The sequence below is a fragment of the Lethenteron reissneri genome, chromosome 50, assembly GCF_015708825.2.
Source record: "Lethenteron reissneri isolate LAM-NWPU_2019-01 chromosome 50, ASM1570882v1, whole genome shotgun sequence".
NCBI classification, from domain to species: Eukaryota; Metazoa; Chordata; class Hyperoartia; order Petromyzontiformes; family Petromyzontidae; genus Lethenteron; species Lethenteron reissneri.
In genome coordinates this window covers 734,178-756,691 of record NC_083828.1, presented here as the reverse complement: position 1 = coordinate 756,691, position 22,514 = coordinate 734,178, and the positions used below count along the sequence as shown (strand labels likewise).

At 52.3% G+C, this 22,514-nt stretch overlaps 1 protein-coding gene across 2 annotated transcripts in view; it reads right to left on the bottom strand.

The window, feature by feature from the left end:
• Positions 1-574: 574 nt before the first annotated feature.
• LOC133354977 (cartilage oligomeric matrix protein-like) overlaps positions 575-22,514 on the bottom strand; it is a 46,973-nt gene continuing 25,033 nt past the window's right edge. For both annotated transcript variants that reach the window (XM_061572209.1, XM_061572210.1), the window contains exons 12-23: positions 20,479-20,583; positions 18,163-18,270; positions 17,175-17,334; positions 16,282-16,400; positions 13,537-13,589; positions 11,205-11,422; positions 9,423-9,601; positions 6,402-6,450; positions 5,226-5,422; positions 4,101-4,273; positions 2,557-2,696; positions 575-1,190 (exon numbers count right to left, since the gene is read on the bottom strand). In XM_061572209.1, the coding sequence (XP_061428193.1) occupies positions 1,120-1,190; positions 2,557-2,696; positions 4,101-4,273; positions 5,226-5,422; positions 6,402-6,450; positions 9,423-9,601; positions 11,205-11,422; positions 13,537-13,589; positions 16,282-16,400; positions 17,175-17,334; positions 18,163-18,270; positions 20,479-20,583 (1,572 nt within the window). In that variant the 3' untranslated portion in view covers positions 575-1,119. The remainder of the gene's footprint in view (positions 1,191-2,556; positions 2,697-4,100; positions 4,274-5,225; positions 5,423-6,401; positions 6,451-9,422; positions 9,602-11,204; positions 11,423-13,536; positions 13,590-16,281; positions 16,401-17,174; positions 17,335-18,162; positions 18,271-20,478; positions 20,584-22,514) is intronic.

Genomic DNA, 22,514 nt, shown 5'->3' with positions numbered 1-22,514 from the left:
GAGGAGAGGTGGAGGGGGTGACGTTTGTAATGCATCTGCTGCTTTCAATGGGGCCACCCTCACTCGCTCTCTCTCTCTCTCTTTCGCCACACGACAATAAAAGCTTCTCTCCCACCCTCCGCATTCATTCCAGGGCCCAATGTACACTCCGCGTAACCTCACTGCCTCTATTGCAATTATAGCTAATGGAAGAGTACAATTGATAATCATTTACAGTCTTGTCAATCTACTGCTGGATGAAGGCCTCCACATGGTGGTGGTTGCGAAACGTTACATTTTTTGGCCGTACTTCACCGCGCTGATCGGTGCAGGTCGGTAGGAGTGGCGGGGGGGGGGGGGGACTAGTTCAGATATGTTGCTCGCCACTGATGTTGGCCTTGGATGGGATTCTAACTCTGGTGCGCCAGGTACATGGCGCAATGTGTGTTTAGCCACTGTGCAACTGTTGGCCCGTGCCTCACGTACAATGATTTCCGGTGAGACATTGACGTAATAAGCATCACAACACTGCCAGCAAACCTTGTCATGACAACATTACAAAATTCTGTTTTGACAACAATAATTTTATTTGAATTTAGTATAAATCTCAAGAAGTGTATTATTATTGCTGTAATCGTTTTTGGAATGTAGTGCGTTTTATTTTCAAACAAGATAAATAACGTGGCCATTCTGAAAGCATAAAGGAAAGGGTTAATTAACGTGTCCTCTCACATGTAAACACTCATTAATTGGCTGATAACACCTTACTATATAGAGGGCCACAGAGCTTGGGCAATTGTTCATATCGCCAGTTCATCGCGTGGCTGCTGTTGCCTTTCCGCTCGTCTGAGGTTCCTCCTCGAGCTTCTGAGTCATCCTCTCTCTCTCTCTACAAGAACGGGCGAATACTGCGCAGGTCAACACAAGTTCACATTACTACCCTCACATCATACAAAATACGGCCATCTTTTCGGGATGATGTCTATTCACGTAACAATATTCCATGATTGTTTGTCTTGTAGATTCAGATCAGGGTGCAATAACGCCAGAACATTCTATAGCGGCAGAATATGAATTGCTTGTAGGGTCACACACACTCACACACGATTCATGTTGATTCATATGATGTTTGTCCTGGGCTCACATCCGACCATTCTGGGCCATGTTCTTCCTCTTGCGAAAGTAAGCGTTGAAGTTACGAGGAAGCGTGTCTGAAAAGAGAGAACAAGCAGGAGAACTAAAACACGATACATCGCCAGTAGCCCTTGTCGCAGAGGTTCGCTGTTTGAATCCAGCGGCCGCCCTGATTACTACTGCGGTGTATACAAATGTGTATAACACGATGTGCCATCTGCTTCACAGCGGACATTAAAGCTCCCCCTGACGCCATTTTCCAGAGTAGGCCGCTGCGTGCTGGCGTCACAGGGAGAAATCAGCCAAAGATGGCGCCGCAAATGACTCAATGGGGATCAAACGCGTGGCAATCATCGCCCCCTACCGCCAAACTACCGCAGACTGTGTCTGTCAAACAGCAGCAGCGCCTTCCTTAATCATAGCCTTGCGCTAGACGAATGGCGTGAATACCAAATGCACTCGCTTATTAATTTAAAACGTAGGCTTTCATAGCCATACTACATTTTATGATAATATAATTGCACTGAACTAACCAAATAGGTGCAATCTACCATCGCTTCCCCTGGTCGACAGGAGCACTTCCAACAGCAAGATCTGTGATTCTTTATAGCTTAGAGTGTACAAAACAGGAACTGCATAGCTGTATCCGTGCCCTCTCAAGAACGGGAAACGTTTCGGCATAAGTGACGGTAATTTATCGACACTTGTGTCCAGAGGTCAAGAGAGTAATGTGATATCTAACGATGAATGATTTAATCCGCGGCAGGTCTTGACAGGTGTGTTGTGTTGTGTGGTGAGCGGAGCGGTTCGTGGTTAGCTTGCTACGCTACGGACAAACGGTGTGGGGGCAATGGTGGTGATTCCCCCCCCCCACCCCCTTCTTTGAGACCATGAAAATGGATATGTTATTGATATTTACCAGAGTACAAACACTCTGTTTTTCTTTTTGTCTTGAATGAAGTGCCTTGCTTCTGGAGATACACATTTCAGACCTGTTTCTGGCTATAGAACCAGCGACCTGAGTTCGACTCCCTGGCTTCGCCTAACGTCGGTGGTGATCATCTGAACCACTCCTGGGCCTCCCCCATGTTGCCAAGCCAGCCTTAAGTGGGTACCTCATGCCGCTGTGTAAACATCAGCACGGGGAGACAAAGGCGGCCGGGTGTGGTTCCGGCCACACCCTGCACCCCCAGTCTTCGTAGGTGCTCGCTATCTAATAGGGTAGTCGATCGGCTGTTCACCTGTGGTGGGGTAGAGTGTGGGGACTTCCACCTTTTTGCAATTTGACTGGCCAACGTGGAATAGTAGGCCAAACGTCGTTTACGAGGGGGCTCTCTGGAGCTAATTGGGAGTGGAGGGCTTGCCCCGACAGCCTGAGTAGGCTACACGGGCAATCTCTGCCTCTGTCTTTGTGCGCGTGCAGTGCCAGACAGCGGCTCTCACCGTTGCAGCGGAAGTGCATGTCGGACCAGATGACGTTCTCCTGGGAGAAGCAGAAGACGCCGAGACGGCCACCCCGCATCGTCGTGTCAATCACCACCCCGGAGTCAGCCACCACCTCCGAGCCCTCGTACAGAACCACCCTGTCGCACGCACACACACGCACACACGCGCACACGCACACACACGCACACACACGCATACACACGCGCACACGCGCACACGCATACACACGCGCACACGCGCACACACGCACACGCGCACACGCACACACACGCACACGCGCACACGCGCACACACACGCACACGCGCACACGCGCACACACACGCACACGCGCGCACACGCGCACACACGCGCGCACACGCACACGCGCACACGCGCACACACACGCACGCGCACGCAAGCACACGTTACACGCACGCACACATGCACGCGCACACACACGCACACACACGCACACGAACGCACACGCACATACACGCACACACGCACGCACACGCACACACACGCACACGTACGTCGCTATCCTCTACAGACAACCCTGGGTCGGAGCCGTCGAATCAACTCACGAACGCTCGACAACGATCATTGGACCCACTCGGTTTGTTTACGTCAACTTTGTTGCAGGATGGGTAACTGCGTAGAAAAAGCCGGTAAAAAACCGGTTAGTACCGGTTTAGCGCACGTAGAAAAACGCCTCGAGCAACGAACACGACACGAGGCTGCTGGTTAGGGTCGCACTCGACTTGCGAGTGGTAACCGGTTTACCGGTTAGTAAACTCCGTAATGGACCCTCAGTTTAAGTCGCGAGCCAATGTAAATCATACAAAGTCATCCAATTCATCAATAACACTGCATCCCTTATGATGAAAAAAATATATATATACAATGTAACTGGCCAAACATCACAAAGCTGCACATTAACAGCAAATTACTCCATTGGGATGACACGGAGAAGCAACGTGACCCCGCTCTCCTCCCTCCTGCGAAAACTTGGCAGGACCCTCCTGAGAATGTGTCTTGATACTCAGTGAGGCTTTCCTGGGTAAACAAGTGCGGTGATAATAATGGTCCCTTCTTTATTGTTCATAGATAAAGTGGCCAAATAGTTGGGAGACTGCACTAATACACCATGGATGGATCTCTGATCATCTTGCAGTCTCTGACAATCGTTCACTCTCTGGCCTCTCTCTATCTCTGCAATCCACGAAAGCCACAACAAAATTATGATGAAACGCGAGTGCCCTATCGCTATCTCGCTGACCCACCCATACTTGCCGACCCACCCATACTGGACATCTGTGAAACAGAGCTTCATAGCTCATCGGATTCCTCTAGGATAAATAAAGATGCTGATTCTGAATGAAAGGGCATCATTATTACTTTACTTTCATCAGTCAGAGGCAGTATAGCGAACAGGCTTCTTTGATGGAGCTCTTGTTTCAGTAGCGATAAAGATTCAGATTGTGATCTTGCACGTGGGTCCTCTCTCCCCGCGATGGCCCCCCCCGCCTCGCTGATCGTCGGAGGTCACGGCGCGTCTCACCGGATGTAGCCGACCTGCGGACGGTGCGTCAGGTGCCAGCGGTAGGAGGTGCGGTCCTTCCAGCCGACGCCGCGCGGGTCTTTCCAGAGGAGCGCCACCTGGCCGTCCGTGTCGCCCGTATTCCACAGCGCGTTGCGGAGACTCTCCCCGGGGCCCGTCCGCGACTTCACTGCCTGTGGGCACGCACGCAGCACGTGGGCACGCACGCAGCACGTGGGCACGCACGCAGCACGTGGGCACGCACGCAGCACGTGTGTGGGCACGCACGCAGCACGTGTGTGGGCACGCACGCAGCACGTGGGCACGCACGCAGCACGTGGACACGCACGCAGCACGTGTGCACACAGCACGTATGCACGCAGCACGTGTGCACGCACGCACGCTTACATGCCAGATCCAGTGGGGGTGGTGGCGATGACGTTGCTGCGCGTAGTTCCAATTGAGTAACATGTAAAGTGTGTATGTTGAACTTCTTTCACACCGTATGTAGCCACCCGTGCTAATCGGAGGTGCGGGGGAAGGACAACTAAAAACAAACCACAATCCAACAGTTACAAGACAAGGACAGCATACTCACACAAAAAGCAGTTCTGAAGAAATTAGTTTGTAAAGCGAGATGATGATGATGACTTAAAGTGAATAGCTCCAGTGGCTTCCTAATAACGGAAGAAAGAACGTTCCAGACGACCGCGGAAGCGCATCGGAAAGCGCGTGATGCAGTGGCCGTCTTGGTTCGATGACTCGCCAACATGCAGGTAATTGTCCAGCATGAGGGTGTTTTGAGCCCACATGCAGGCTACACTGTTTTAGCTGTGGTCGGAGACCCGACAAGTCGGAGGAGCCCGACGCAGAACAGGGGACGGACACAGAAGCCCCGCACAGGAAGGCGCCCGGCCGCCCTGGTCAAATTGCTAATTACAGAGACGCCCCAGACATGCCACGAGAACCAACACCTTTCGTGTTCTCCCTTTTGGTTAGAAACAAACGAAAGAACCCGACGGCTCGTTCGTTGGCCGCGACGCTGGCTCCGTGCAAACCAAGCGCCGGGCTGTCTCCTCGTCCACGAACTGGTCTGACCGCTCACGCCGAACGCCCCCCCCCCCCGCCCTTCCAGCCCCCACCAACCTTGAGCTGCAAGCCCGGCTCGGCGACGGCTCTGAAGGGCGTCGACTGCCAGTAGGTCTGCTCCACCTGCTTCCACATGACCACGTAGAAGCTTGCGCTGTCCTGGTAGCCGAAGACGACGCCCACGTAGTCGTCGTCGGCCACCGTGTTCACGTGGAAGGTGCCCTCGAAGTCCACGCCGTTGAAGGCGGTGAAGCCTTGGCGGGGCACGGTGGGGGGGGGGGGGTCCGTAGTGAGAGGATCGCACCCGGCGGCAGTGCGAGGTGCTGCTGGAGCCGAGGCGCGGCTGTGCTGGGATCACGGCGCTGTGTGTGGACGTCTACGTCGAACTACGATTCACACCGTACGTAGCCGGCCGTGCAAACCAGAGGTGCGGGGGAAGGACAACGAACCGTGAGGTAGCGCGACCTGTGCTCGCCCTCATTGATCTGCTACATTGTGGGGTCGCGCTCATTACACACAAAGCGCTTGCCACAGATGAACCACCACGACTCGCTGATCTCTTCAAGGAGCATAAACGAACTCCGGCCGTCCTCACGGCGGCTTGTGGATAACCAGCGAACAAAGAGGGCCACGGCTGCGTCACGCACGTTCAGACGCGCTTCTGCGGCCGTCTGGAACGCTCTGCCTTCCCATATGAGGAAGCCACTGGAGCTGTGATGCACTTTTACATTTAAACCGAAAACTAATTTCTTGAGAACTGCTTTGTGTGGTCAGTGTGTTGTCCTTCTCCCGTACTTCTGATCAGCACGGTTAGCAACGTACGGTGGGAAAGACGTTCCACACACACACACGAGCTGAGCGTGCGAGAGCTACGGTGTGCTTCAAGGTTGCCTCAGCAGCACAATCAGCATCGATGTCTCCTTGCCGAAGAGAGAAACACACGGACTCAACAATCCCAAGGCTTTTGTTCAAAATGTCGCAGGTGCCTCTTGTCCGTCCCCTGACATGATGACGGGGGAGCTGTCGGCTCGCCCACGACGGGGAGTGCCCCGAGCTTACATCCGTGGCAAGCCAATGAACTCACCGTGGCCTTTCGCTGATGATTCCTGTGTCGACATTCTGATGTTCTTCTCTGAGAGCAGCGTGTGTATCGCCCGCGGCTCAATCAGCGGCGATGGCGTGCGGATCGCTCCGTGCCCATAACGCGGAGAGGGGGGGGGGCAGCTCACTTACCTACCGCAAGTCCAGGGTCACTGTTTCTTGTTTGCACAATTTCCCGTCCCTGCGGCGAAAGTAAAACAAAATATAATCGGGCATTAATGCACACAGCAGGTTCGTGTGCTAAAGATATAAATAATACGAGCAATGATTACATAGGAATGCGCAGCACTTTGCCAATCCACTTCTGGATGAAGGCTTCTGCCCACAACTAGCACACTCGTGCCTCTCCAGAGGGTACCACTCACTCAATCCATTACTCACTCATTCACTCAATCTACTACTCACTCATTCACTCCTTCAATCTACCATCCACTCATTCACCCAATCAACGACCCACTCATTCACTCGTTCAATCTACCACCCACCCATTCACTCAATCAACGACCCACTCATTCACTCGTTCAATCTACCACCCACCCATTCACTCAATCAACGACCCACTCATTCACTTGTTCAATCTACCACCCACCCATTCGCTCAATCAACGACCCACTCATTCACTCGTTCAATCTACCACCCACCCATTCACTAAATCAACTACCCACTCATTCACTCGTTCAATCTACCACCCACCCATTCACTCAATCAACGACCCACTCATTCACTCGTTCAATCTACCACCCACCCATTCACTCAATCAACGACCCACTCATTCACTCGTTCAATCTACCACCCACCCATTCACTAAATCAACTACCCACTCATTCACTCGTTCAATCTACCACCCACCCATTCACTCAATCAACGACCCACTCATTCACTCGTTCCAATATACCACCCACCCATTCACTAAATCAACTACCCACTCATTCACTCGTTCAATCTACCACCCACCCATTCACTAAATCAACTACCCACTCATTCACTCGTCCAATCTACCACCCACCCATTCACTCAATCAATTACCCACTCATTCACTCGTTCAATCTACCACCCACCCATTCACTAAATCAACTACCCACCCATTCACTCGTTCAATCTACCACCCACCCATTCACTAAATCAACGACCCACTCATTCACTCGTTCCAATATACCACCCACCCATTCACTCAATCAACGACCCACTCATTCACTCGTTCAATCTACCACCCACCCATTCACTCAATCAACGACCCACTCATTCACTCGTTCCAATATACCACCCACCCATTCACTAAATCAACTACCCACTCATTCACTCGTTCAATCTACCACCCACCCATTCACTAAATCAACTACCCACTCATTCACTCGTTCAATCTACCACCCACCCATTCACTAAATCAACTACCCACTCATTCACTCGTCCAATCTACCACCCACCCATTCACTCAATCAATTACCCACTCATTCACTCGTTCAATCTACCACCCACCCATTCACTAAATCAACTACCCACCCATTCACTCGTTCAATCTACCACCTGCTCAGGTGAGACAGGACCATGGCAGCATGGCGTGAGCTCTGTTCTGCAATTGGCAGTGATGTTCTTTTCAATATCCGCGAGTGTATGTGTGTGTGTGTGTGTATGTGTGTATGTATGTGTGTTGAACTTCTTACGCATCATATGTAGCCAACTGTGCTAATTGGAGGTGCAGTTATGAAACAAATCGTTTTTAATCTCGATTTTGAAGTGTGCGTGCGTACGGTCCGAGTGAGTCCCTAGTGCGATGTGTGAGCATCACGACTGGGGAGACAAAGGCGACCGGCCGTGGTGCTGTCCACCCACCCCCTCGTGCGCCGTACCGACGTTCATAGGTGCTACTCGCTAACAGCACTTGCCCCAACATTCTGTTGATGCTAAACGGGGCATCTTTGTCTTTGAATGCGGAGAACAGGGCCACAAGAATATATTCTAGCCCGGGACAAGCACAATATGTTAAACCATGTTCAATATCTTAAAAATGTCGCTTTAAATATATAAACACTCGCATGGGTACAGGGGGCAGGGGGGACGCGGATGGGGGCGGGGGGTTCGAGAGGCCGCTCCCACGGCTGCCGCACGCGCCTCGGGCCTCGCCTCCAGTGTCACCAATCGTGGGCCAGAGGCGGCGCGCTCGCCGCGTGCTGCAGAGATCGATTCCAGCGGCCGCCCTGGTTAATACTGCAGGTGAATTCACCGGAAAAGTATCGCGCACTGCCTGCTTCACAGTGGACGTTCAAAGATCCTGTGACGCCATTCACAAGGGTAGGCCATTGTGTGCCGACGTCATGATCAACAGTGGCTACATTTAGAAAGAATGACGCTGCTAATTACTCAATTGGGACGGTACATAGCAACAATCGCCCCCGACTGCGAAAACTTAACAGGACTCTACTGAAAGAGTCAAGACACCCAGTGAGGCTTTCCTGAGTAGACAGGCGTGCTAATGATCGTAATGAAGACTAAATATACAAAGTGTTTCTACCATTGTCTCACCCGCTAAGTGGAGGAACAAAGTGGTCACAACAAAATGTAGCAATAACGCACGTGACGTATCGCTTTCAGCTGCACCAAGCGTCTTCGATGTAATGTTTGTTAACCTCAACACCTCCGTGATACAGTATATTACTGTTTAATACAGTATATTACTGTATAATACAGTATATTTCTGTATTATATAGTATGTTTTTGTATAATACAGTATATTACTGTATATTAAAGGTTTTAAGGGTGAGATCGCATGGCTATAAATGTGTCGTCCAACTCGCTCCCACCCGACACAGCCAATTAGTGAGGGCTTTGCCACGTCAACAGAACGTGCCAATTCGATACGACTTGAGCAGCCCGCTCGTGCGTTCGAGAGTAAACCCACAACCTTCACAATTCCCGCAGAGTGGCAGCTCACGCAGCCAGGTTGAGGGACGCTATGGCTAAGCAAGCGTAATCATAGTATTACATGAGAAGCAAAGTTTGACTGGCTGGCTGGCCTGAGGCCACGTGCTGCCCATTGCGCAGAGGGGAGTGGGGGTGGGGGCTTGTGGGTTGTTACGCAAGAGGTTGGCACTTGCCCTACGAGTGTGTGGAGGCTACCGAGGGGATCTTCGTGTTTGCGGGTGAGCGCAGGGGAACCTGGTTGAGCACGAGCCACTGGGGGTCGATTTGCGCGTCGCCCTCCGGGTCGAGCACGACGGTCTGGAAGGCGCGGAAGTCGGTGCGGGTCACGTGCTCGTCCTCGGGGCACACGTCGAGCGCGTCGAGCACGCGGTCGTTGTCCAGGTCGCCCTCGCACGCGTCCCCCACGCCGTTGCCTGCCCCCCCCCCCCACACCAGCGCGGGACGCACAACGCCAAACAAGAATCAGTGTCAAGCTCCGATTTGATTTCATTTCCTGCCGCGCTGATTGCGGCGTGGACATTAACGGCGCCCCGCATCGCCCCCCCACCCCCACCCCTCGAGACCCCGAGAGTTTGTATGATATTGATACTCATCAGAGACAAAACACTGAGTGTTTGTATTTATCAATGTAAGGTTCTAATAATAAGGTTTTTCTACTTTTTACAAGGAATCATGTGTGTATTAACCACAATACGTGTGGTCAAAATGCCAAAAAAAAAAAACTATAATAATATATGCTTTGTCCTGGAAACTAATTGGTCCACACCAGAGACGGCTTTCTTTTGAGCCTTGAGCCTCGTCTCAATTGGTGCTAGACCAGAGGACGCCAATTGAGACGAGGCTCAAGGCTGGCAAAGGAGGTCTAATGATGTAAGGTTCTGTTTAAAAATATAGAAATTTCAGGACCGATTCTATCTGTTGGGTCTGCTTTGGGTGCTCCTGTTTCCTCCCACATGTAAACACTTATGAATTGGCCAATAAGACCTTCATATTTAGAGGACCGCAGAGCTTGGGCAATTGTTGGTGCCGGCTCACCGCGTGGCTGCTGCTGCCTTCCCGCTGCTCGTGTGTCGTCCCCCCACCCCCCTCCGAGTCGTCTCTCTCTCTCCCCATGAGTGAGTGACTGAGTGAGTGAGTGACTGAGTGAGTGACTGAGCGAGTGAGTGACTGAGTGAGTGAGTGACTGAGTGAGTGAGTGACTGAGTGAGTGACTGAGTGAGTGAGTGACTGAGTGAGTGACTGAGTGAGTGACTGAGTGAGTGACTGAGTGAGTGAGTGAGTGACTGAGTGAGTGAGTGACTGAGTGAGTGAGTGACTGAGTGAGTGAGTGACTGAGTGAGTGAGTGACTGAGTGAGTGAATCCCGTTCGGCGACTGCGGCAGCAGCACCAACATTCGTGCAGCAGGTGGCGCTACGCTGCACTACGCTGCGCTATGAACCCAGCAAGCCGGGTTCCATTCCCGCTCACAGCCAACACCAGTGACAATTATCCGAACCGGTCTCGGGCCTCCCCTAGGTCGCAACTAGGGAGACAAAGGCGGCCGGGTGTGGTTCTGGTCACCCACCCCCTCGTGTACAGTGCCGGCCTTCATAGGTGCTCGCTAACAGCACTTGCACCTACAGTCTGTTAAGGCTATACGGGGGATCTTTGTCTTGTGTGTGAGAGTGTGTGTGAGAGTGTGTGAGAGTATATGTGTGTGAGAGTGTGTGTGCGAGTGTGTGAGTGTGTGCGTGTGTGAGAGTGTGTGAGAGTGTGTGTGTGAGAGTGTGTGTGAGAGTGTGTGTGAGAGAGTGTGTGTGAGAGTGTGTGTGAGAGTGTGTGAGAGTGTGTGTGAGAGTGTGTGTGAGAGTGTGTGTGAGAGTGTGTGAGAGTGTGTGTGCGTGTGTGTGCGTGTGTGAGAGTGTGTGTGAGAGTGTGTCAGTGTGTGTGAGAGTGTGTGTGCGTGTGTGAGAGTGTGTGAGAGTATATGTGTGTGAAAGTGTGTGTGTGCGCGTGTGTGTGTGCGTGGCGCTCACGGTTTCCGTCCTCCTGCCCGGGGTTGGGCACCAGCCGGCAGTTGTCGGGCCCGGGCTGAGCGCCGTCGTCGTCGTTGTTACTGTCGCTGTCGAGGACTCCGTCGCCATCGTCGTCGTCGTCGCACTCGTTGCCCAGGCCGTCCCCGTCCGTGTCCTGCTGCGAGCTGTTGGCCACCTCGGGGCAATTGTCTCGGTTGTCCTGCACTCCGTCCCCGTCGCTGCGGTGCAAGTTTCGCCGCACAACGACGATGAGTACGACAGTGACCGGTGCGGTAGGGGCGCCGTCATTCCAAAAAGCGCGGGGCGATCGCCACGAAGGAAGGCACCGCCGCTGTGTTCCACAGTAGGGGGTGATTTTGCTGTGTGTGCATAATCCCAATCAAGTGATTTTCCACGTAATTTTTTTAATCTGGCAGATTTTGGACCATGCCAGTGGCATGCGATGGTCCCACTCGTCTCGAATGACATCACGGGATCTTTAACTTCCACCGTGAAGCAAACACCGCGTAGTATGTGACGGGTAACGCCGTTGCACTATTAAACGGGGCGGCCTGCCGGAACCGAACCGCGAACCTCCGCAACAAGCCGTATGTTCCGACGCCGCAGCGGACGAAGGTCATCGGAGATGAAACAAGGGGAGGAAGATTCGTCGCACGAGCGTGTGGCTTCAGCAACGCTTTCCTCCACGCGTTTGTCTTCAGATGGATTTAATTAGCGGCACGGAAGCTGACGATTCAGCTGTTGGGGCTAAACTCCTGTAAACCACAAAGTCCCACTAATGTATGGGGTCAGCATTTGCTCTGACAGGGTAAGAAGTTGTTAGATTGACTTGTCAAGAATTGAACTTAGCCCATCGGGTTTCATTGTGCAGTGCGCAAACCACTCTGCCACTGACTGAAAATATTTGACAAGCAATCCCGTAACATTTTGTTTAATTGCTAAGGCAGCGTTAATAACGATCGTGAAAGAATCCCAAAATACATCTCCGCGCCTCCGAGTTCGATTCGCGAAATATGCGCTCGTTACGAAATGAGAATTATTATAATTGTTATCAATCAGTTGAAAACACGAATACATTCCCAATTACAGCCCAATCACGTCAAGATTACACAGATTCATATTTTATAGCGTGCCCTACGAAATCGCAGAGGAAAGAGCAATCTTGATGATAACGCGCAGCCTCCAACTGAACAGACTACCGGCTCCTCGGCCGGATGCGGCGACATCCATCCACGGCTACTGGCGGATTAACAAAACAGACGCTCGCTCGCCTTCCCCCCCCAGAGAGACAGAAGGTTGGGGGGGGGGGCCTCAGAAATGCAAAGCACGTATGTGGGCTTGGAAGGGCATAGGTTCATTAATAGCACTTCATGCCTAGGGCATTAAAAAATGCATTATGTAATTTGCCCATTGCCTGCTGCTATAGGGTTGCAAATGAGCTGCTTTGCTTCATTTGCTTTGCACTGAGCGCGTGAGAGGCGCGTGAGAGGCGCGTGAGAGGCGCGTGAGTGAGAGGCCGCGTGAGTGAGAGGCCGCGTGAGAGGCCGGGCCTCAGACGCGTTCTGCTCGTCCCCGCCGCAGTTCGCTCTGCACGGGCGCTCATGCGACGAGCGCGTCATGGAATCGGGCATGAAGGCCACGTCAACGCGATTTCCAGCTCAGGTGATTATCGAAGTGGCGCTCATCTCCGGTTTACAGTCCTTAGCCGGTGCGGGAAATTCCACAGAGGACAACCCCACAGTGTGGTGCTCATTTTATCGACCCGGAGGGATTATAGCGCCGAGTCATCGTCCGCACACCAGGATTTGACCTTGCGACCTTCCAGTTGCGAGCCGCCCGACCGCCTAGCGGCACTGGGGGCCCGATTTAGAATGAGGATGACCACGAGAAGACAGCGCTGCTGCTGCTGCTGCCTCTCACCTCGACTCTAAGAGGGGGGGGGGGGGGGGGGGGGTAGAAGCAGAGTGCCGTGTGGGCGAGTGGGGACGGATAACCTGCGCCCGCATTCTCTTCCCCAGTCGCGCCGCGTGGACAGAATCCGAACCTCGCCGCAGCAATGAGGGCTCACGTTCAAAGTGAACTGGCCAAGTGAGAGAGGGTTGGGGGGTGGGAGTGGGGGTGGAACCGGTTGTGCTTTTCTGGCAGGAAGGGCCCTTTTAGCAAAGGCAATTAAGGCCAATGCACCAGCAGCTGGGGCCCATTTAAGGAAAAATAAAAAAAATATGCAGTCCCATTCAAGTCTTGACCACGACGCGGTCATTAGTGTTGGGCTCACAAAGACATCCGTGCCGCATTTATTTTGAGTTATTCAATTACTATATATATATTTTACCTGTCCTCGTTTGTGTCGCAAATGTCTCCGACTAAGTCGTCGTCCATGTCGGCCTGCAGAGACGCGAACAAACAACAACAACAACAAACAACAACTGCTGTCAACGTTTAGTGCCTGCGAGACGATAATTCCCTTGTGCGGCGCGGCGCGTGGGGCACTGCACCGCGCTTGCGTGGAGCCGAAAACCGGGAATCTGAGCCTTGGGAGGCAACGTCCGAACGAGGCTCAATGGCTCCGGTGACCCCGGTTCTATCCATTCATCTATCTCCAAAGATCGATGAGCTTTCTCTCCGCGATCGATCATTTTGGTTTCCAGCGATCGACAAGTTTGGTTTCCAGGGGCACAACATTTGCTCCGTGCTTGATTCGCGCGCCCGCGTGACTCTCGCAACGCGTCTCTCGGGCGACGCCCGCGACGACCGTGGACGTCGCGGCTCGTCGCTTCGGCCGGACTACCCAAATCTTCGCGCCCGGTCCGGCGGGGCCGGCGAGCAGCGGCTGACGCGAATTGACGTAACGAGGCCGTGGCAGATGACGGCGCGCGGGGCGCACGGGAGCCGTGCCGGCGGCCTCGCCTGCCACCACGGCTCGCGTTGCAGGCGTCAAGGTGGTGGCCACGTGTCAGTCTGACCGGCTCTGGGAGGTGGGGGGAGTTGATCTGAAACTAGGAGGGCATGACCCTCCCCGCCTCCTCGTTCGGGGAAATCTTGACACCGTGGTTAGAACGAGGAAGGGTGGGAGGGAGGGGAGGGTCAGGTGGCAATCATTGCGCTCTCGTTTACTTGGTCGTGTCACTGAAGAAGACGCCGCTCCTGTGCCTCGCTCAGCGGCGGGCGGCGCCTCGTTCAGCAGAGCGGCGCTGAGGCCGCGGGAGCTGGGACGGGCCCCCCGGGCAGGACGTTGCGAGCCTCGTTCAATGAGGAACGAGGAACAAGAAAATGATGCGCGCGTATGGATTGCCACGTGACGCTTTCGATCATGCCATTGTCGCTGGAAGCAGTTAATTAGCGGTGCTGAAGTCGGCGGGTGCAGCTGTCAGCGCAAACATTAGTTTGCATGTTTGCGAATAGTTACAAAGAGTTACATTCGTGCCGCGTTGTCTCTCCAGGTTTCAGGCAAACTATTGATTCGGTTAGCTCCGAACAGCAACACAAATCGACACTGAGGTTTTATCGGACTATCTTCACGAGAGTCATCGGGTCCCCTCCGCCCCCCACCCCCCATTCCCCCGAACCCCATCACAGACGGGCTGACAGACAGATGGGCAGAGCTAATGCATGGATGCTTTCACCCTCAGCTGGAAACGTTGGGAAGACGTTAAAGCCACAGCCAGTTCCTCCACCATGGCACCCGCAGACGTTGCTGTGACGTCGCTCACGTTTACCAACATTATCAAGGAGATTTCAGAATATTTTGCGTTTGTAATAAATGAGATGGCATTGTAATTATGCATCTACTTGTCGCTTACAAAAATGACAGGGCGCGTATGTGCAGCGCAGTGCGTGGGTGTCGCGCGGTGTGTGTGTGTAGCACAGGGTGTGCAGAGCAGTGTGTGTGTAGCACGTTGTGTGTGTGTAGAGCAGTGTGTGTGTGTAGAGCAGTGTGTGTGTGTAGCGCTGTGCGTGTGTGTAGCGCGGTGGTGTGTGTGTCGCGCGCGGTGCGCTAACTCCTACGCTGCCTCCTCTCCACCCACGCGTGCGACCCACGCGTCAAACCCCGGCGTGCATGATAAGTGCCTTTGAAGGTTTCTGCTCGACGATCAGCACGCGCCTGTTGAATTCACGGTTTTTTTTGTTAGATTTTAGATGCGTGAATATGCTTTTTGGTCCCTGTGTTTGTCGAATATGTTTGGTAATTAAAATGTATGTTGGATTCTTCGAACATATATGTATTCATTATAACCATATATTGTTGATAATCAAACGCAAGTATTCAAATGGAACATGGCAACAAATATCACGCCATATAATTGTTTAGAAGATTACAGAACATAAACTATTCATGTAAACACTATGAATGTAAACGGTATTGATGAAAACAATATGAATGTAACTATCATGCATGCAAACAGCATTAATGTTAGCAATATGAATGTTAACAATATTAATGTAACCAATAACAATGCATACCATTATGGATGTAACCACTACTCATCTAAGCAGTATTCACGTTCACAATGTGGCTGTAAACAAACGAGGAGGTGAGCGAACTGCACCGCACCAGTCAAGACAAATGAGGAGCGGTGGATCCAAGGGGGCCGTACGGCGAAGGGGGTCACCAGCCCCCCACTTGAGACCACAAACATTGGCCTCTTACTGATATTTAACCGATAAATTGCATCGGTTTTTTTTGTGACGTAGGGTTGGAGGTTTTAGTTACTGAGTAATGCAGAGCCCGATTTAAAGAAGCTGAAATATACCGGCTCACCCCCACCCCCCTCCCCGAGTCGAACCCCCCCCCACCAAACCTGGGACGTCTCGAGACTGCCCTCTGCAAACGAGACAGGATTCAAACGATACGGCAATAATCACTCATAACCCTGACTCGTAATGCATTCACCATATTGCTATAAGGGTTAAGCAATCTATTACAGCACTTTGTCATTCCACTGCTGAATGGAAGCAATCATTTGTGGCGAGATCACTTCTAAAAAAAGAGCTACTTAGCTCAGTGGACCTGGTAAAATATAAAAATATATTTCTAGTTGAATAGTCTAAGCGGCCCTCGCCTGGGAGGTGACGGCACCTGGGTGGGATTGCTGACGTTGGGGCAGCTGTCGCACCGGTCGCCCACGCCGTCCGAGTCCCTGTCCAGCTGCTCCGGGTTCACGTCTCTCGGGCAGTTGTCCAGAATGTTGGGGATCCCTGCGCAGACGACCCCAACCGACCACCCGGCAGGAGCACAATTCACAATCCTGCCCCACGGTAGGTGGCGATGCGGCCAGGATTTAAATATTAGATTTTTTACCCGATTTCATCATAATCACTTCAACTTGTAACACCCCGCATAGAATCAGCTCACCGAGAGGACAACCCCGAGGCGCGAGGAGGAACCGCAGATGAGCGGGGAGGCCGCAGCAGCAGCCAAGCGGTGAGGCGGAGCCACATTTCCCTCCCACCCCCAACAAGCTCTGCAGTCCTCTACATATGCACGTGTTTTCGGTTAACCAACGTTTACACGTGGGAGGAAACTGGAGCACCCGGGGGAAACCCACACGTGCGAGGGGGAAACACTCTATACCATACAGATGAAGTAGATGGAGTTCACATCTACACCGTGCCACCCTTCCTCGTGCGGAGTCCACATTCTCGTGCGGAGTCCTTCGCAGGGCTGGATTGCTGCTGAATCTCTTAAAGGCGTCGAGACGTGAGATGAAGCGTTAGGCAACGGTGGAGCACTGCAATTGCTTTGCTCACTGCCTCTCTGGAGGGGGCATTTAGCCCACTCGGCTCAGCTCGACTCAGCTCGACTCGGCTCTGCTCAGTTCACTTCGGCTCGGCTCGGCCTAGCTCGGCTTGGCGTGGCTCAGTTTCGCAGCGCTCTGCTCGTCTCAGCTCGACTCAGCTCGACTCAGCTCGGCTCAGCTCGTCTCAGCTCGACTCAGCCCGGCTTGGTAGGGCCCGGCTTTGGCCACGCACCGTCCCCGTCCACGTCTCTGTCGCAGGCGTCGCCGTGCCCGTCACGGTCCGCGTCGCGCTGGTCGCGGTTCGAGACGCCCGGGCAGTTGTCGCAGGCGTCGCCCAAGCCGTCGTCGTCGGTGTCGCGCTGGTCGGGGTTCGGCACCAGCCGGCAGTTGTCCTGCGGCGGATGCGCGGTCACATTTGTTAGGTGCAAAATACAAAATAGACATTTGTCAAATTTCCACGTTCGCCGTTTGAGATTCGCACGGGACGTCGCTGCAGACGCGCCGCTTGCCTCTCCACCTGTCTGCGTCTGTCACGTGGGGTCTCCAGGTGACCAAGCGAGGGTGAGCAGGTCACGTGGGGTCTCGAGGTGACCAAGCGAGGGTGACCAGGTCACGTGGGGTCTCCAGGTGATTAAGTGAGAGTGACCAGGTCACGTGGGGGTCTCCAGGTGACCAAGCGAGGGTGACCAGGTCACGTGGGGTCTCCGAGTGACTAAGCGAGGGTGACCAGGTCACGTGGGGTCTCCAGGTGATTAAGCGAGAGTGACCAGGTCACGTGGGGTCTCCAGGTGACCAAGCGAGGGTGACCAGGTCACGTGTGGTCTCCAGGTGATTAAGCGAGAGTGACCAGGTCACGTGGGGTCTCCAGGTGACCAAGCGGGGGTGACCAGGTCACGTGGGGTCTCCAAGTGACTTAGTGAGAGTGACCAGGTCACGTGGGGTCTCCAGGTGATTGTTAAAGGTCCTGATGTTTCCGATGATCCTGACCAGAACGATGACTGATGAGCGGTGACAACCGATCGACTACCGGGATCTACGACCATGGTCAAGATGTTCACCGACATCACTGCGACCGAGGCCTGTAGCGCCACCTACCGAGCGACGAATCGCCGCCACACAACAGAAAGGGGCCTCATGCGGCCGACTGGCGGCTGGATTCGGCACGACTCCGGTTGCTTTTCTTGCGAGAATGAGCCTCCCATCACCGTCACTCATTTCACCTCTTCGTTGGTGATGCCATCACCATCTCCATCGGGGTCACACTGATCTCCGACGTCATCGCCATCCGTGTCCTCCTGTCCCGAGTTGGGCGTGAGGCGGCAGTTGTCCTGAAACGAGTGAAATGAGAGGCGCTCTCTGGGGATTTGTTTTTTTTTACGACAAAATGTTTGGGCACAGACCCCCGCCCCCCCAAAAGGGTCCCAACACATTAAGCGGTCAGCAACAAGCGGCGCTATTATCAAAGTTGTAACAGATGAGAGTCAACAGGGAGTCTTGAATTGAGCGAGGTTATTGCTGCAACAGAGACGATGGGAAGAGGGCATTTCTAAGTAGAGCAGTGCGAGGCAAAAAGCAGAGGCGTCGTGACCTGAAGCGTGGTGAGTGGGTGGGCGAATGAGGCAGAGTGATTGAGTGGGTGAGTGTCCCGTGACCTGCAGCGTGGTGAGTGGGTGGGCGAATGAGGCAGAGTGATTGAGTGGGTGAGTGTCCCGTGACCTGCAGCGTGGTGAGTGGGTGGATGAACAAATGTGTTGTTGTGATCCGCAGTGCGATGGTTGAATGAGACGAAACAATCTGTGCAGAGTAGGTGCCTCCACAGTCCTTTTGCAATTCCACTGCTGGATGAGGGCCTCCTCTACTCATTGGTTTGCCCAATTCTACGCCACACTGGCTCGGTGCGGGATGTTGTAGGCAGGCAGCATAGATGAGCGGGAGCATGGAAGGACAAGATTTTGCTGCTCTGTCCCTCTACCGCCCGCCACGTGGACCCACAGCCTATAGCACCTGCTGTGCAAGGTGGTCGCTCATACATACAACATCCAGGAGCCGACGAGGCCGGGTGCATTCTGGGTGATACGGGTTGGATACTTGCCTTGATTATGATGATGTATAACTTTGCAACAGTCAAATGTATTTTGTAAAACTTATTTTTCATTAAATAAACACTGATTTAAGTATCACCAGGCCGATTGCAGACATCTGATTCATAAATGGACATTCATAAATGGAGATACATTAAAGACAAGTCACAGCAATGCAATTGTGACCAATGCAACCCAAACTAGGGACCACACCAAGCCCGTAGCCATGGAGTCAACTTTGGGGGGGACCAAATCTTCCAGCGTGTCTGGGGGTCCCAACCCAGAAACATATCTACATTTGAAAACGAATTTTCTGCCTAAAATAGAAAAAAATTCACTAACACATGGGATGGACTTTTAATTTATTTTTTACAATAATGTCTAATAGTGTATTATATTACATTGGTCTGTTTTTACTTTTTTACCATTTCTTGTTTCATTCTTTGTAATGGCAGAGATTAGAAATTGATAAAGTACAACCAATCATATAAACAAAAATCTATGCATTGATTTATATGAAGACAAGTTCAGATATTGTGGCTTAGCAAATTGTTATTTTTTTATTTACATAGCATAGCAATTATTTATTTTTATAGCAATATATTTGAATATTGAGCATATTTGAATATTGGGGCGGATGCGTCCCCCCCCCCCCAATATTCAAATATGCCCAATATTCAAATATGCTCAAAATGTATATATTGTAATTACGGCCTTGGACACAGTCAACCAATGTCGGAGGAGGAAGAGCGACACGACACGAACTCTCTCTCTCTGCTGAAGCCCTCTCGCCGTGGCGACATTGGCGTCGAGCTCCTGACCGTCTTGCTGCTGCTGCTGCTGCCGCTGCCACGATGCTCGAGAATATCACGGCAGGGTTGCTCATCGCGTCGTCAACAAACAGGAATCTGCGGCCGCGGAGAATTCCGTGCGGTTTCAGTTTCGAAATTTGTGACCACCAGGGGGTGCTCGGCAAACACCGGAGAACGGAAAATAAAATGACACACGACGATAGTTCAACAAAGTGGATGTTCACTGTGGAAATTTCTAGCAGCAAAATCATCTCAAGGCATGTTTTAAAATGAAAGAGCACCGGGCAGAAAGGGGAGGAGGGACGAGATGTTGATGATGAGAGGGGAGAGATACAGAAGAAAGCAGCAGTGGGCTTCGTGGAGGAGCAGCAGCAGCGGCGGCGGCGTGTGTTCGCAGGGGGCGACGTCATGTGATTTACTGGAAAATGTAGATGCTGCTATAGAACAACACTCATGGTGATATTGCGTTACACAGAGGAGAAAAGAGAGAAAAGATAGGACCTTTCACCACCAAAGCTGCTCTGGCAACTTCAGCTTATGTAAATGTTTAGTTTTTGTTTACGAGATGAGTTGCTTTGCTTTCATGTCAGCTGAAGGCATTGGGTGGACGCGGTGCGTGTCACGTGGGGCGGGCAGCTTTTACCTTCCTGCAGTTGCTGTCCTTGCAGCTCAGACCTTCATCAGGATAGCTGTCCAAGTCCGTGTCGATTCCACAAACGAAGCCATCTCCAGCCCAGCCCACTCTGCACTGCCCATGCAAATAACAGCAAAGTTCAGGACGGGCGGGGTGGCTACGCCCCACGTGGCCGCCGGTGATGCAGCGGCACTGGAGGCAGCGGCGAGAGTCGGTGGATCACCGCACAGATGTGAAACGTCCTCTCTGTGGGCATCCAGGAGGTGCCATACCCTGGCTCGCCAGGAGAAGGCGGTGCAGCAAATGCGGACTCCCATATGTTCCATCTGCATGGGATGGAGTGTTGCTGCCCTCCCACGTGTGCTACATGCCAACAACCTTAATAGGTGCTCGCTAAAGCCACGTTCCCCAAACGGAAAGGATACTGTGGGGATATTTGTCATATACTGTGTGTGTATGTAGCACTCGTGGCCAGTGGTAGCCTAGTCGTTAGCGCCCTGTGCTATGAGCCCAGAGGCCTGAGTTCAATCCCCGGGTACAGCGAACATGAGTGGCAATGATCTTAAACCGTCTTGGGTGTCTCCTAGGTCGATTCAGCCTTTAAACGATTCACCTCGCGTGTCGTGTGAACATCGGCACTGGGGACACGACGACGGTAGGACGTGGTTCTGACCACACCCACCACGGTGGCGAGACGATAACGACCTTCGCCTGCTATGAAGGACGCGTGGGATGAATTCCGACCCTGGCGCCTGAATATTTAGAAATTGCGTCTCCCTCTCCCCGTGGTCGCGTGGACTCCGTTTTTTCCCCTCCACATTTAGAAACACGCGTTTAGAGTATTTAGCTGATATAAATGTTCACGTAAGCCACTTCGTTGAGCTATCAAAAGAGCGAAATAGCTCAGTGGGGCCTTACCTGGTAAATGACAATTGTTTACACCCATCCCATAGGTGTTTGCTAACAGCACTTGCCCCTGCAGCCCGTGTCGGCCACTCGGGGGATATTTGTCTTTGTGTGCACTGCAGCACGTGGGTTGAGCGAGGCATCTCGGAATCCATAATGATAATGAGCTAGAATAACGACGGTTGAGCATGATAAACGGTATATTACCGTATCGCTAAATCAAGTTTGTCGATTGACAACCGCGCCACTGTTCTCAGCGAGATCCCCCTTTGGGAATGTGGGATTAAATATCACGCTTAGTATCTGCGGCATTTGTCACATTTGCAAAAAAAATCGCACATGATTTATTACTTGCACCGGACGAGATTTGATGAAGTAATTATTTTAGTGTCAAATGGAGGTGACGGCTTAAAGAACACTTGGGAGCTGCGGGCTAGGTCGGTGGGGGGTCGTGGTTTGGAGTTTGGTGACCCTGGTTACATTCTCGTCAATTTGAAGTGCGGTTTAAATGGAATTCACATTTTTATTAAATTTTCACGTCACCCATGAGCATGACCATCGTGCGGGGCTGCCTCCCCATCTATCCGCACGCGCAGCCTTACATTGCCAGAGCTGGGTTCGTTGACAATCAGGATGTGTATTGATACTGGGGGAATCACATGAGCTACAGAGCTCATGTTCACGGATGTCCGGTCGGGGCGTGTGAGAACGCGACAACAATACACACACACCATAGGAGTGCAAACTATCGGTAAGGTACAGCAATTCACTAACACGAAGATACAAATCTGGTTCTTTCGGTAAAGTCACGTAGATAAATAAAACTGTTTTATTTAACCAGGTAAAGCCCACCGAGCAGAGGGCCCATACCACTGTATCCTGGGTTCAAATCCTGGCTTTATCCACCGACTGTAACGAAATTGAGTTCCCAAGTGCAGTGAGTTGCTAGTCTCAATCGGTCACCAATGAGCACTTGTACATTTGGTTAATGTGGTGATAGCAATTCTAGCGTTGAGAATTTAAAAACGATGTAATTCGGTTTGATTTGCATGCGATGAACGTCTCGCTAGCACAACAGGTGAGATCGAGCAGCATCTCCAGTGTGTGGAAGAGAGTTCACTGGCAGGGATTTCAGCAGT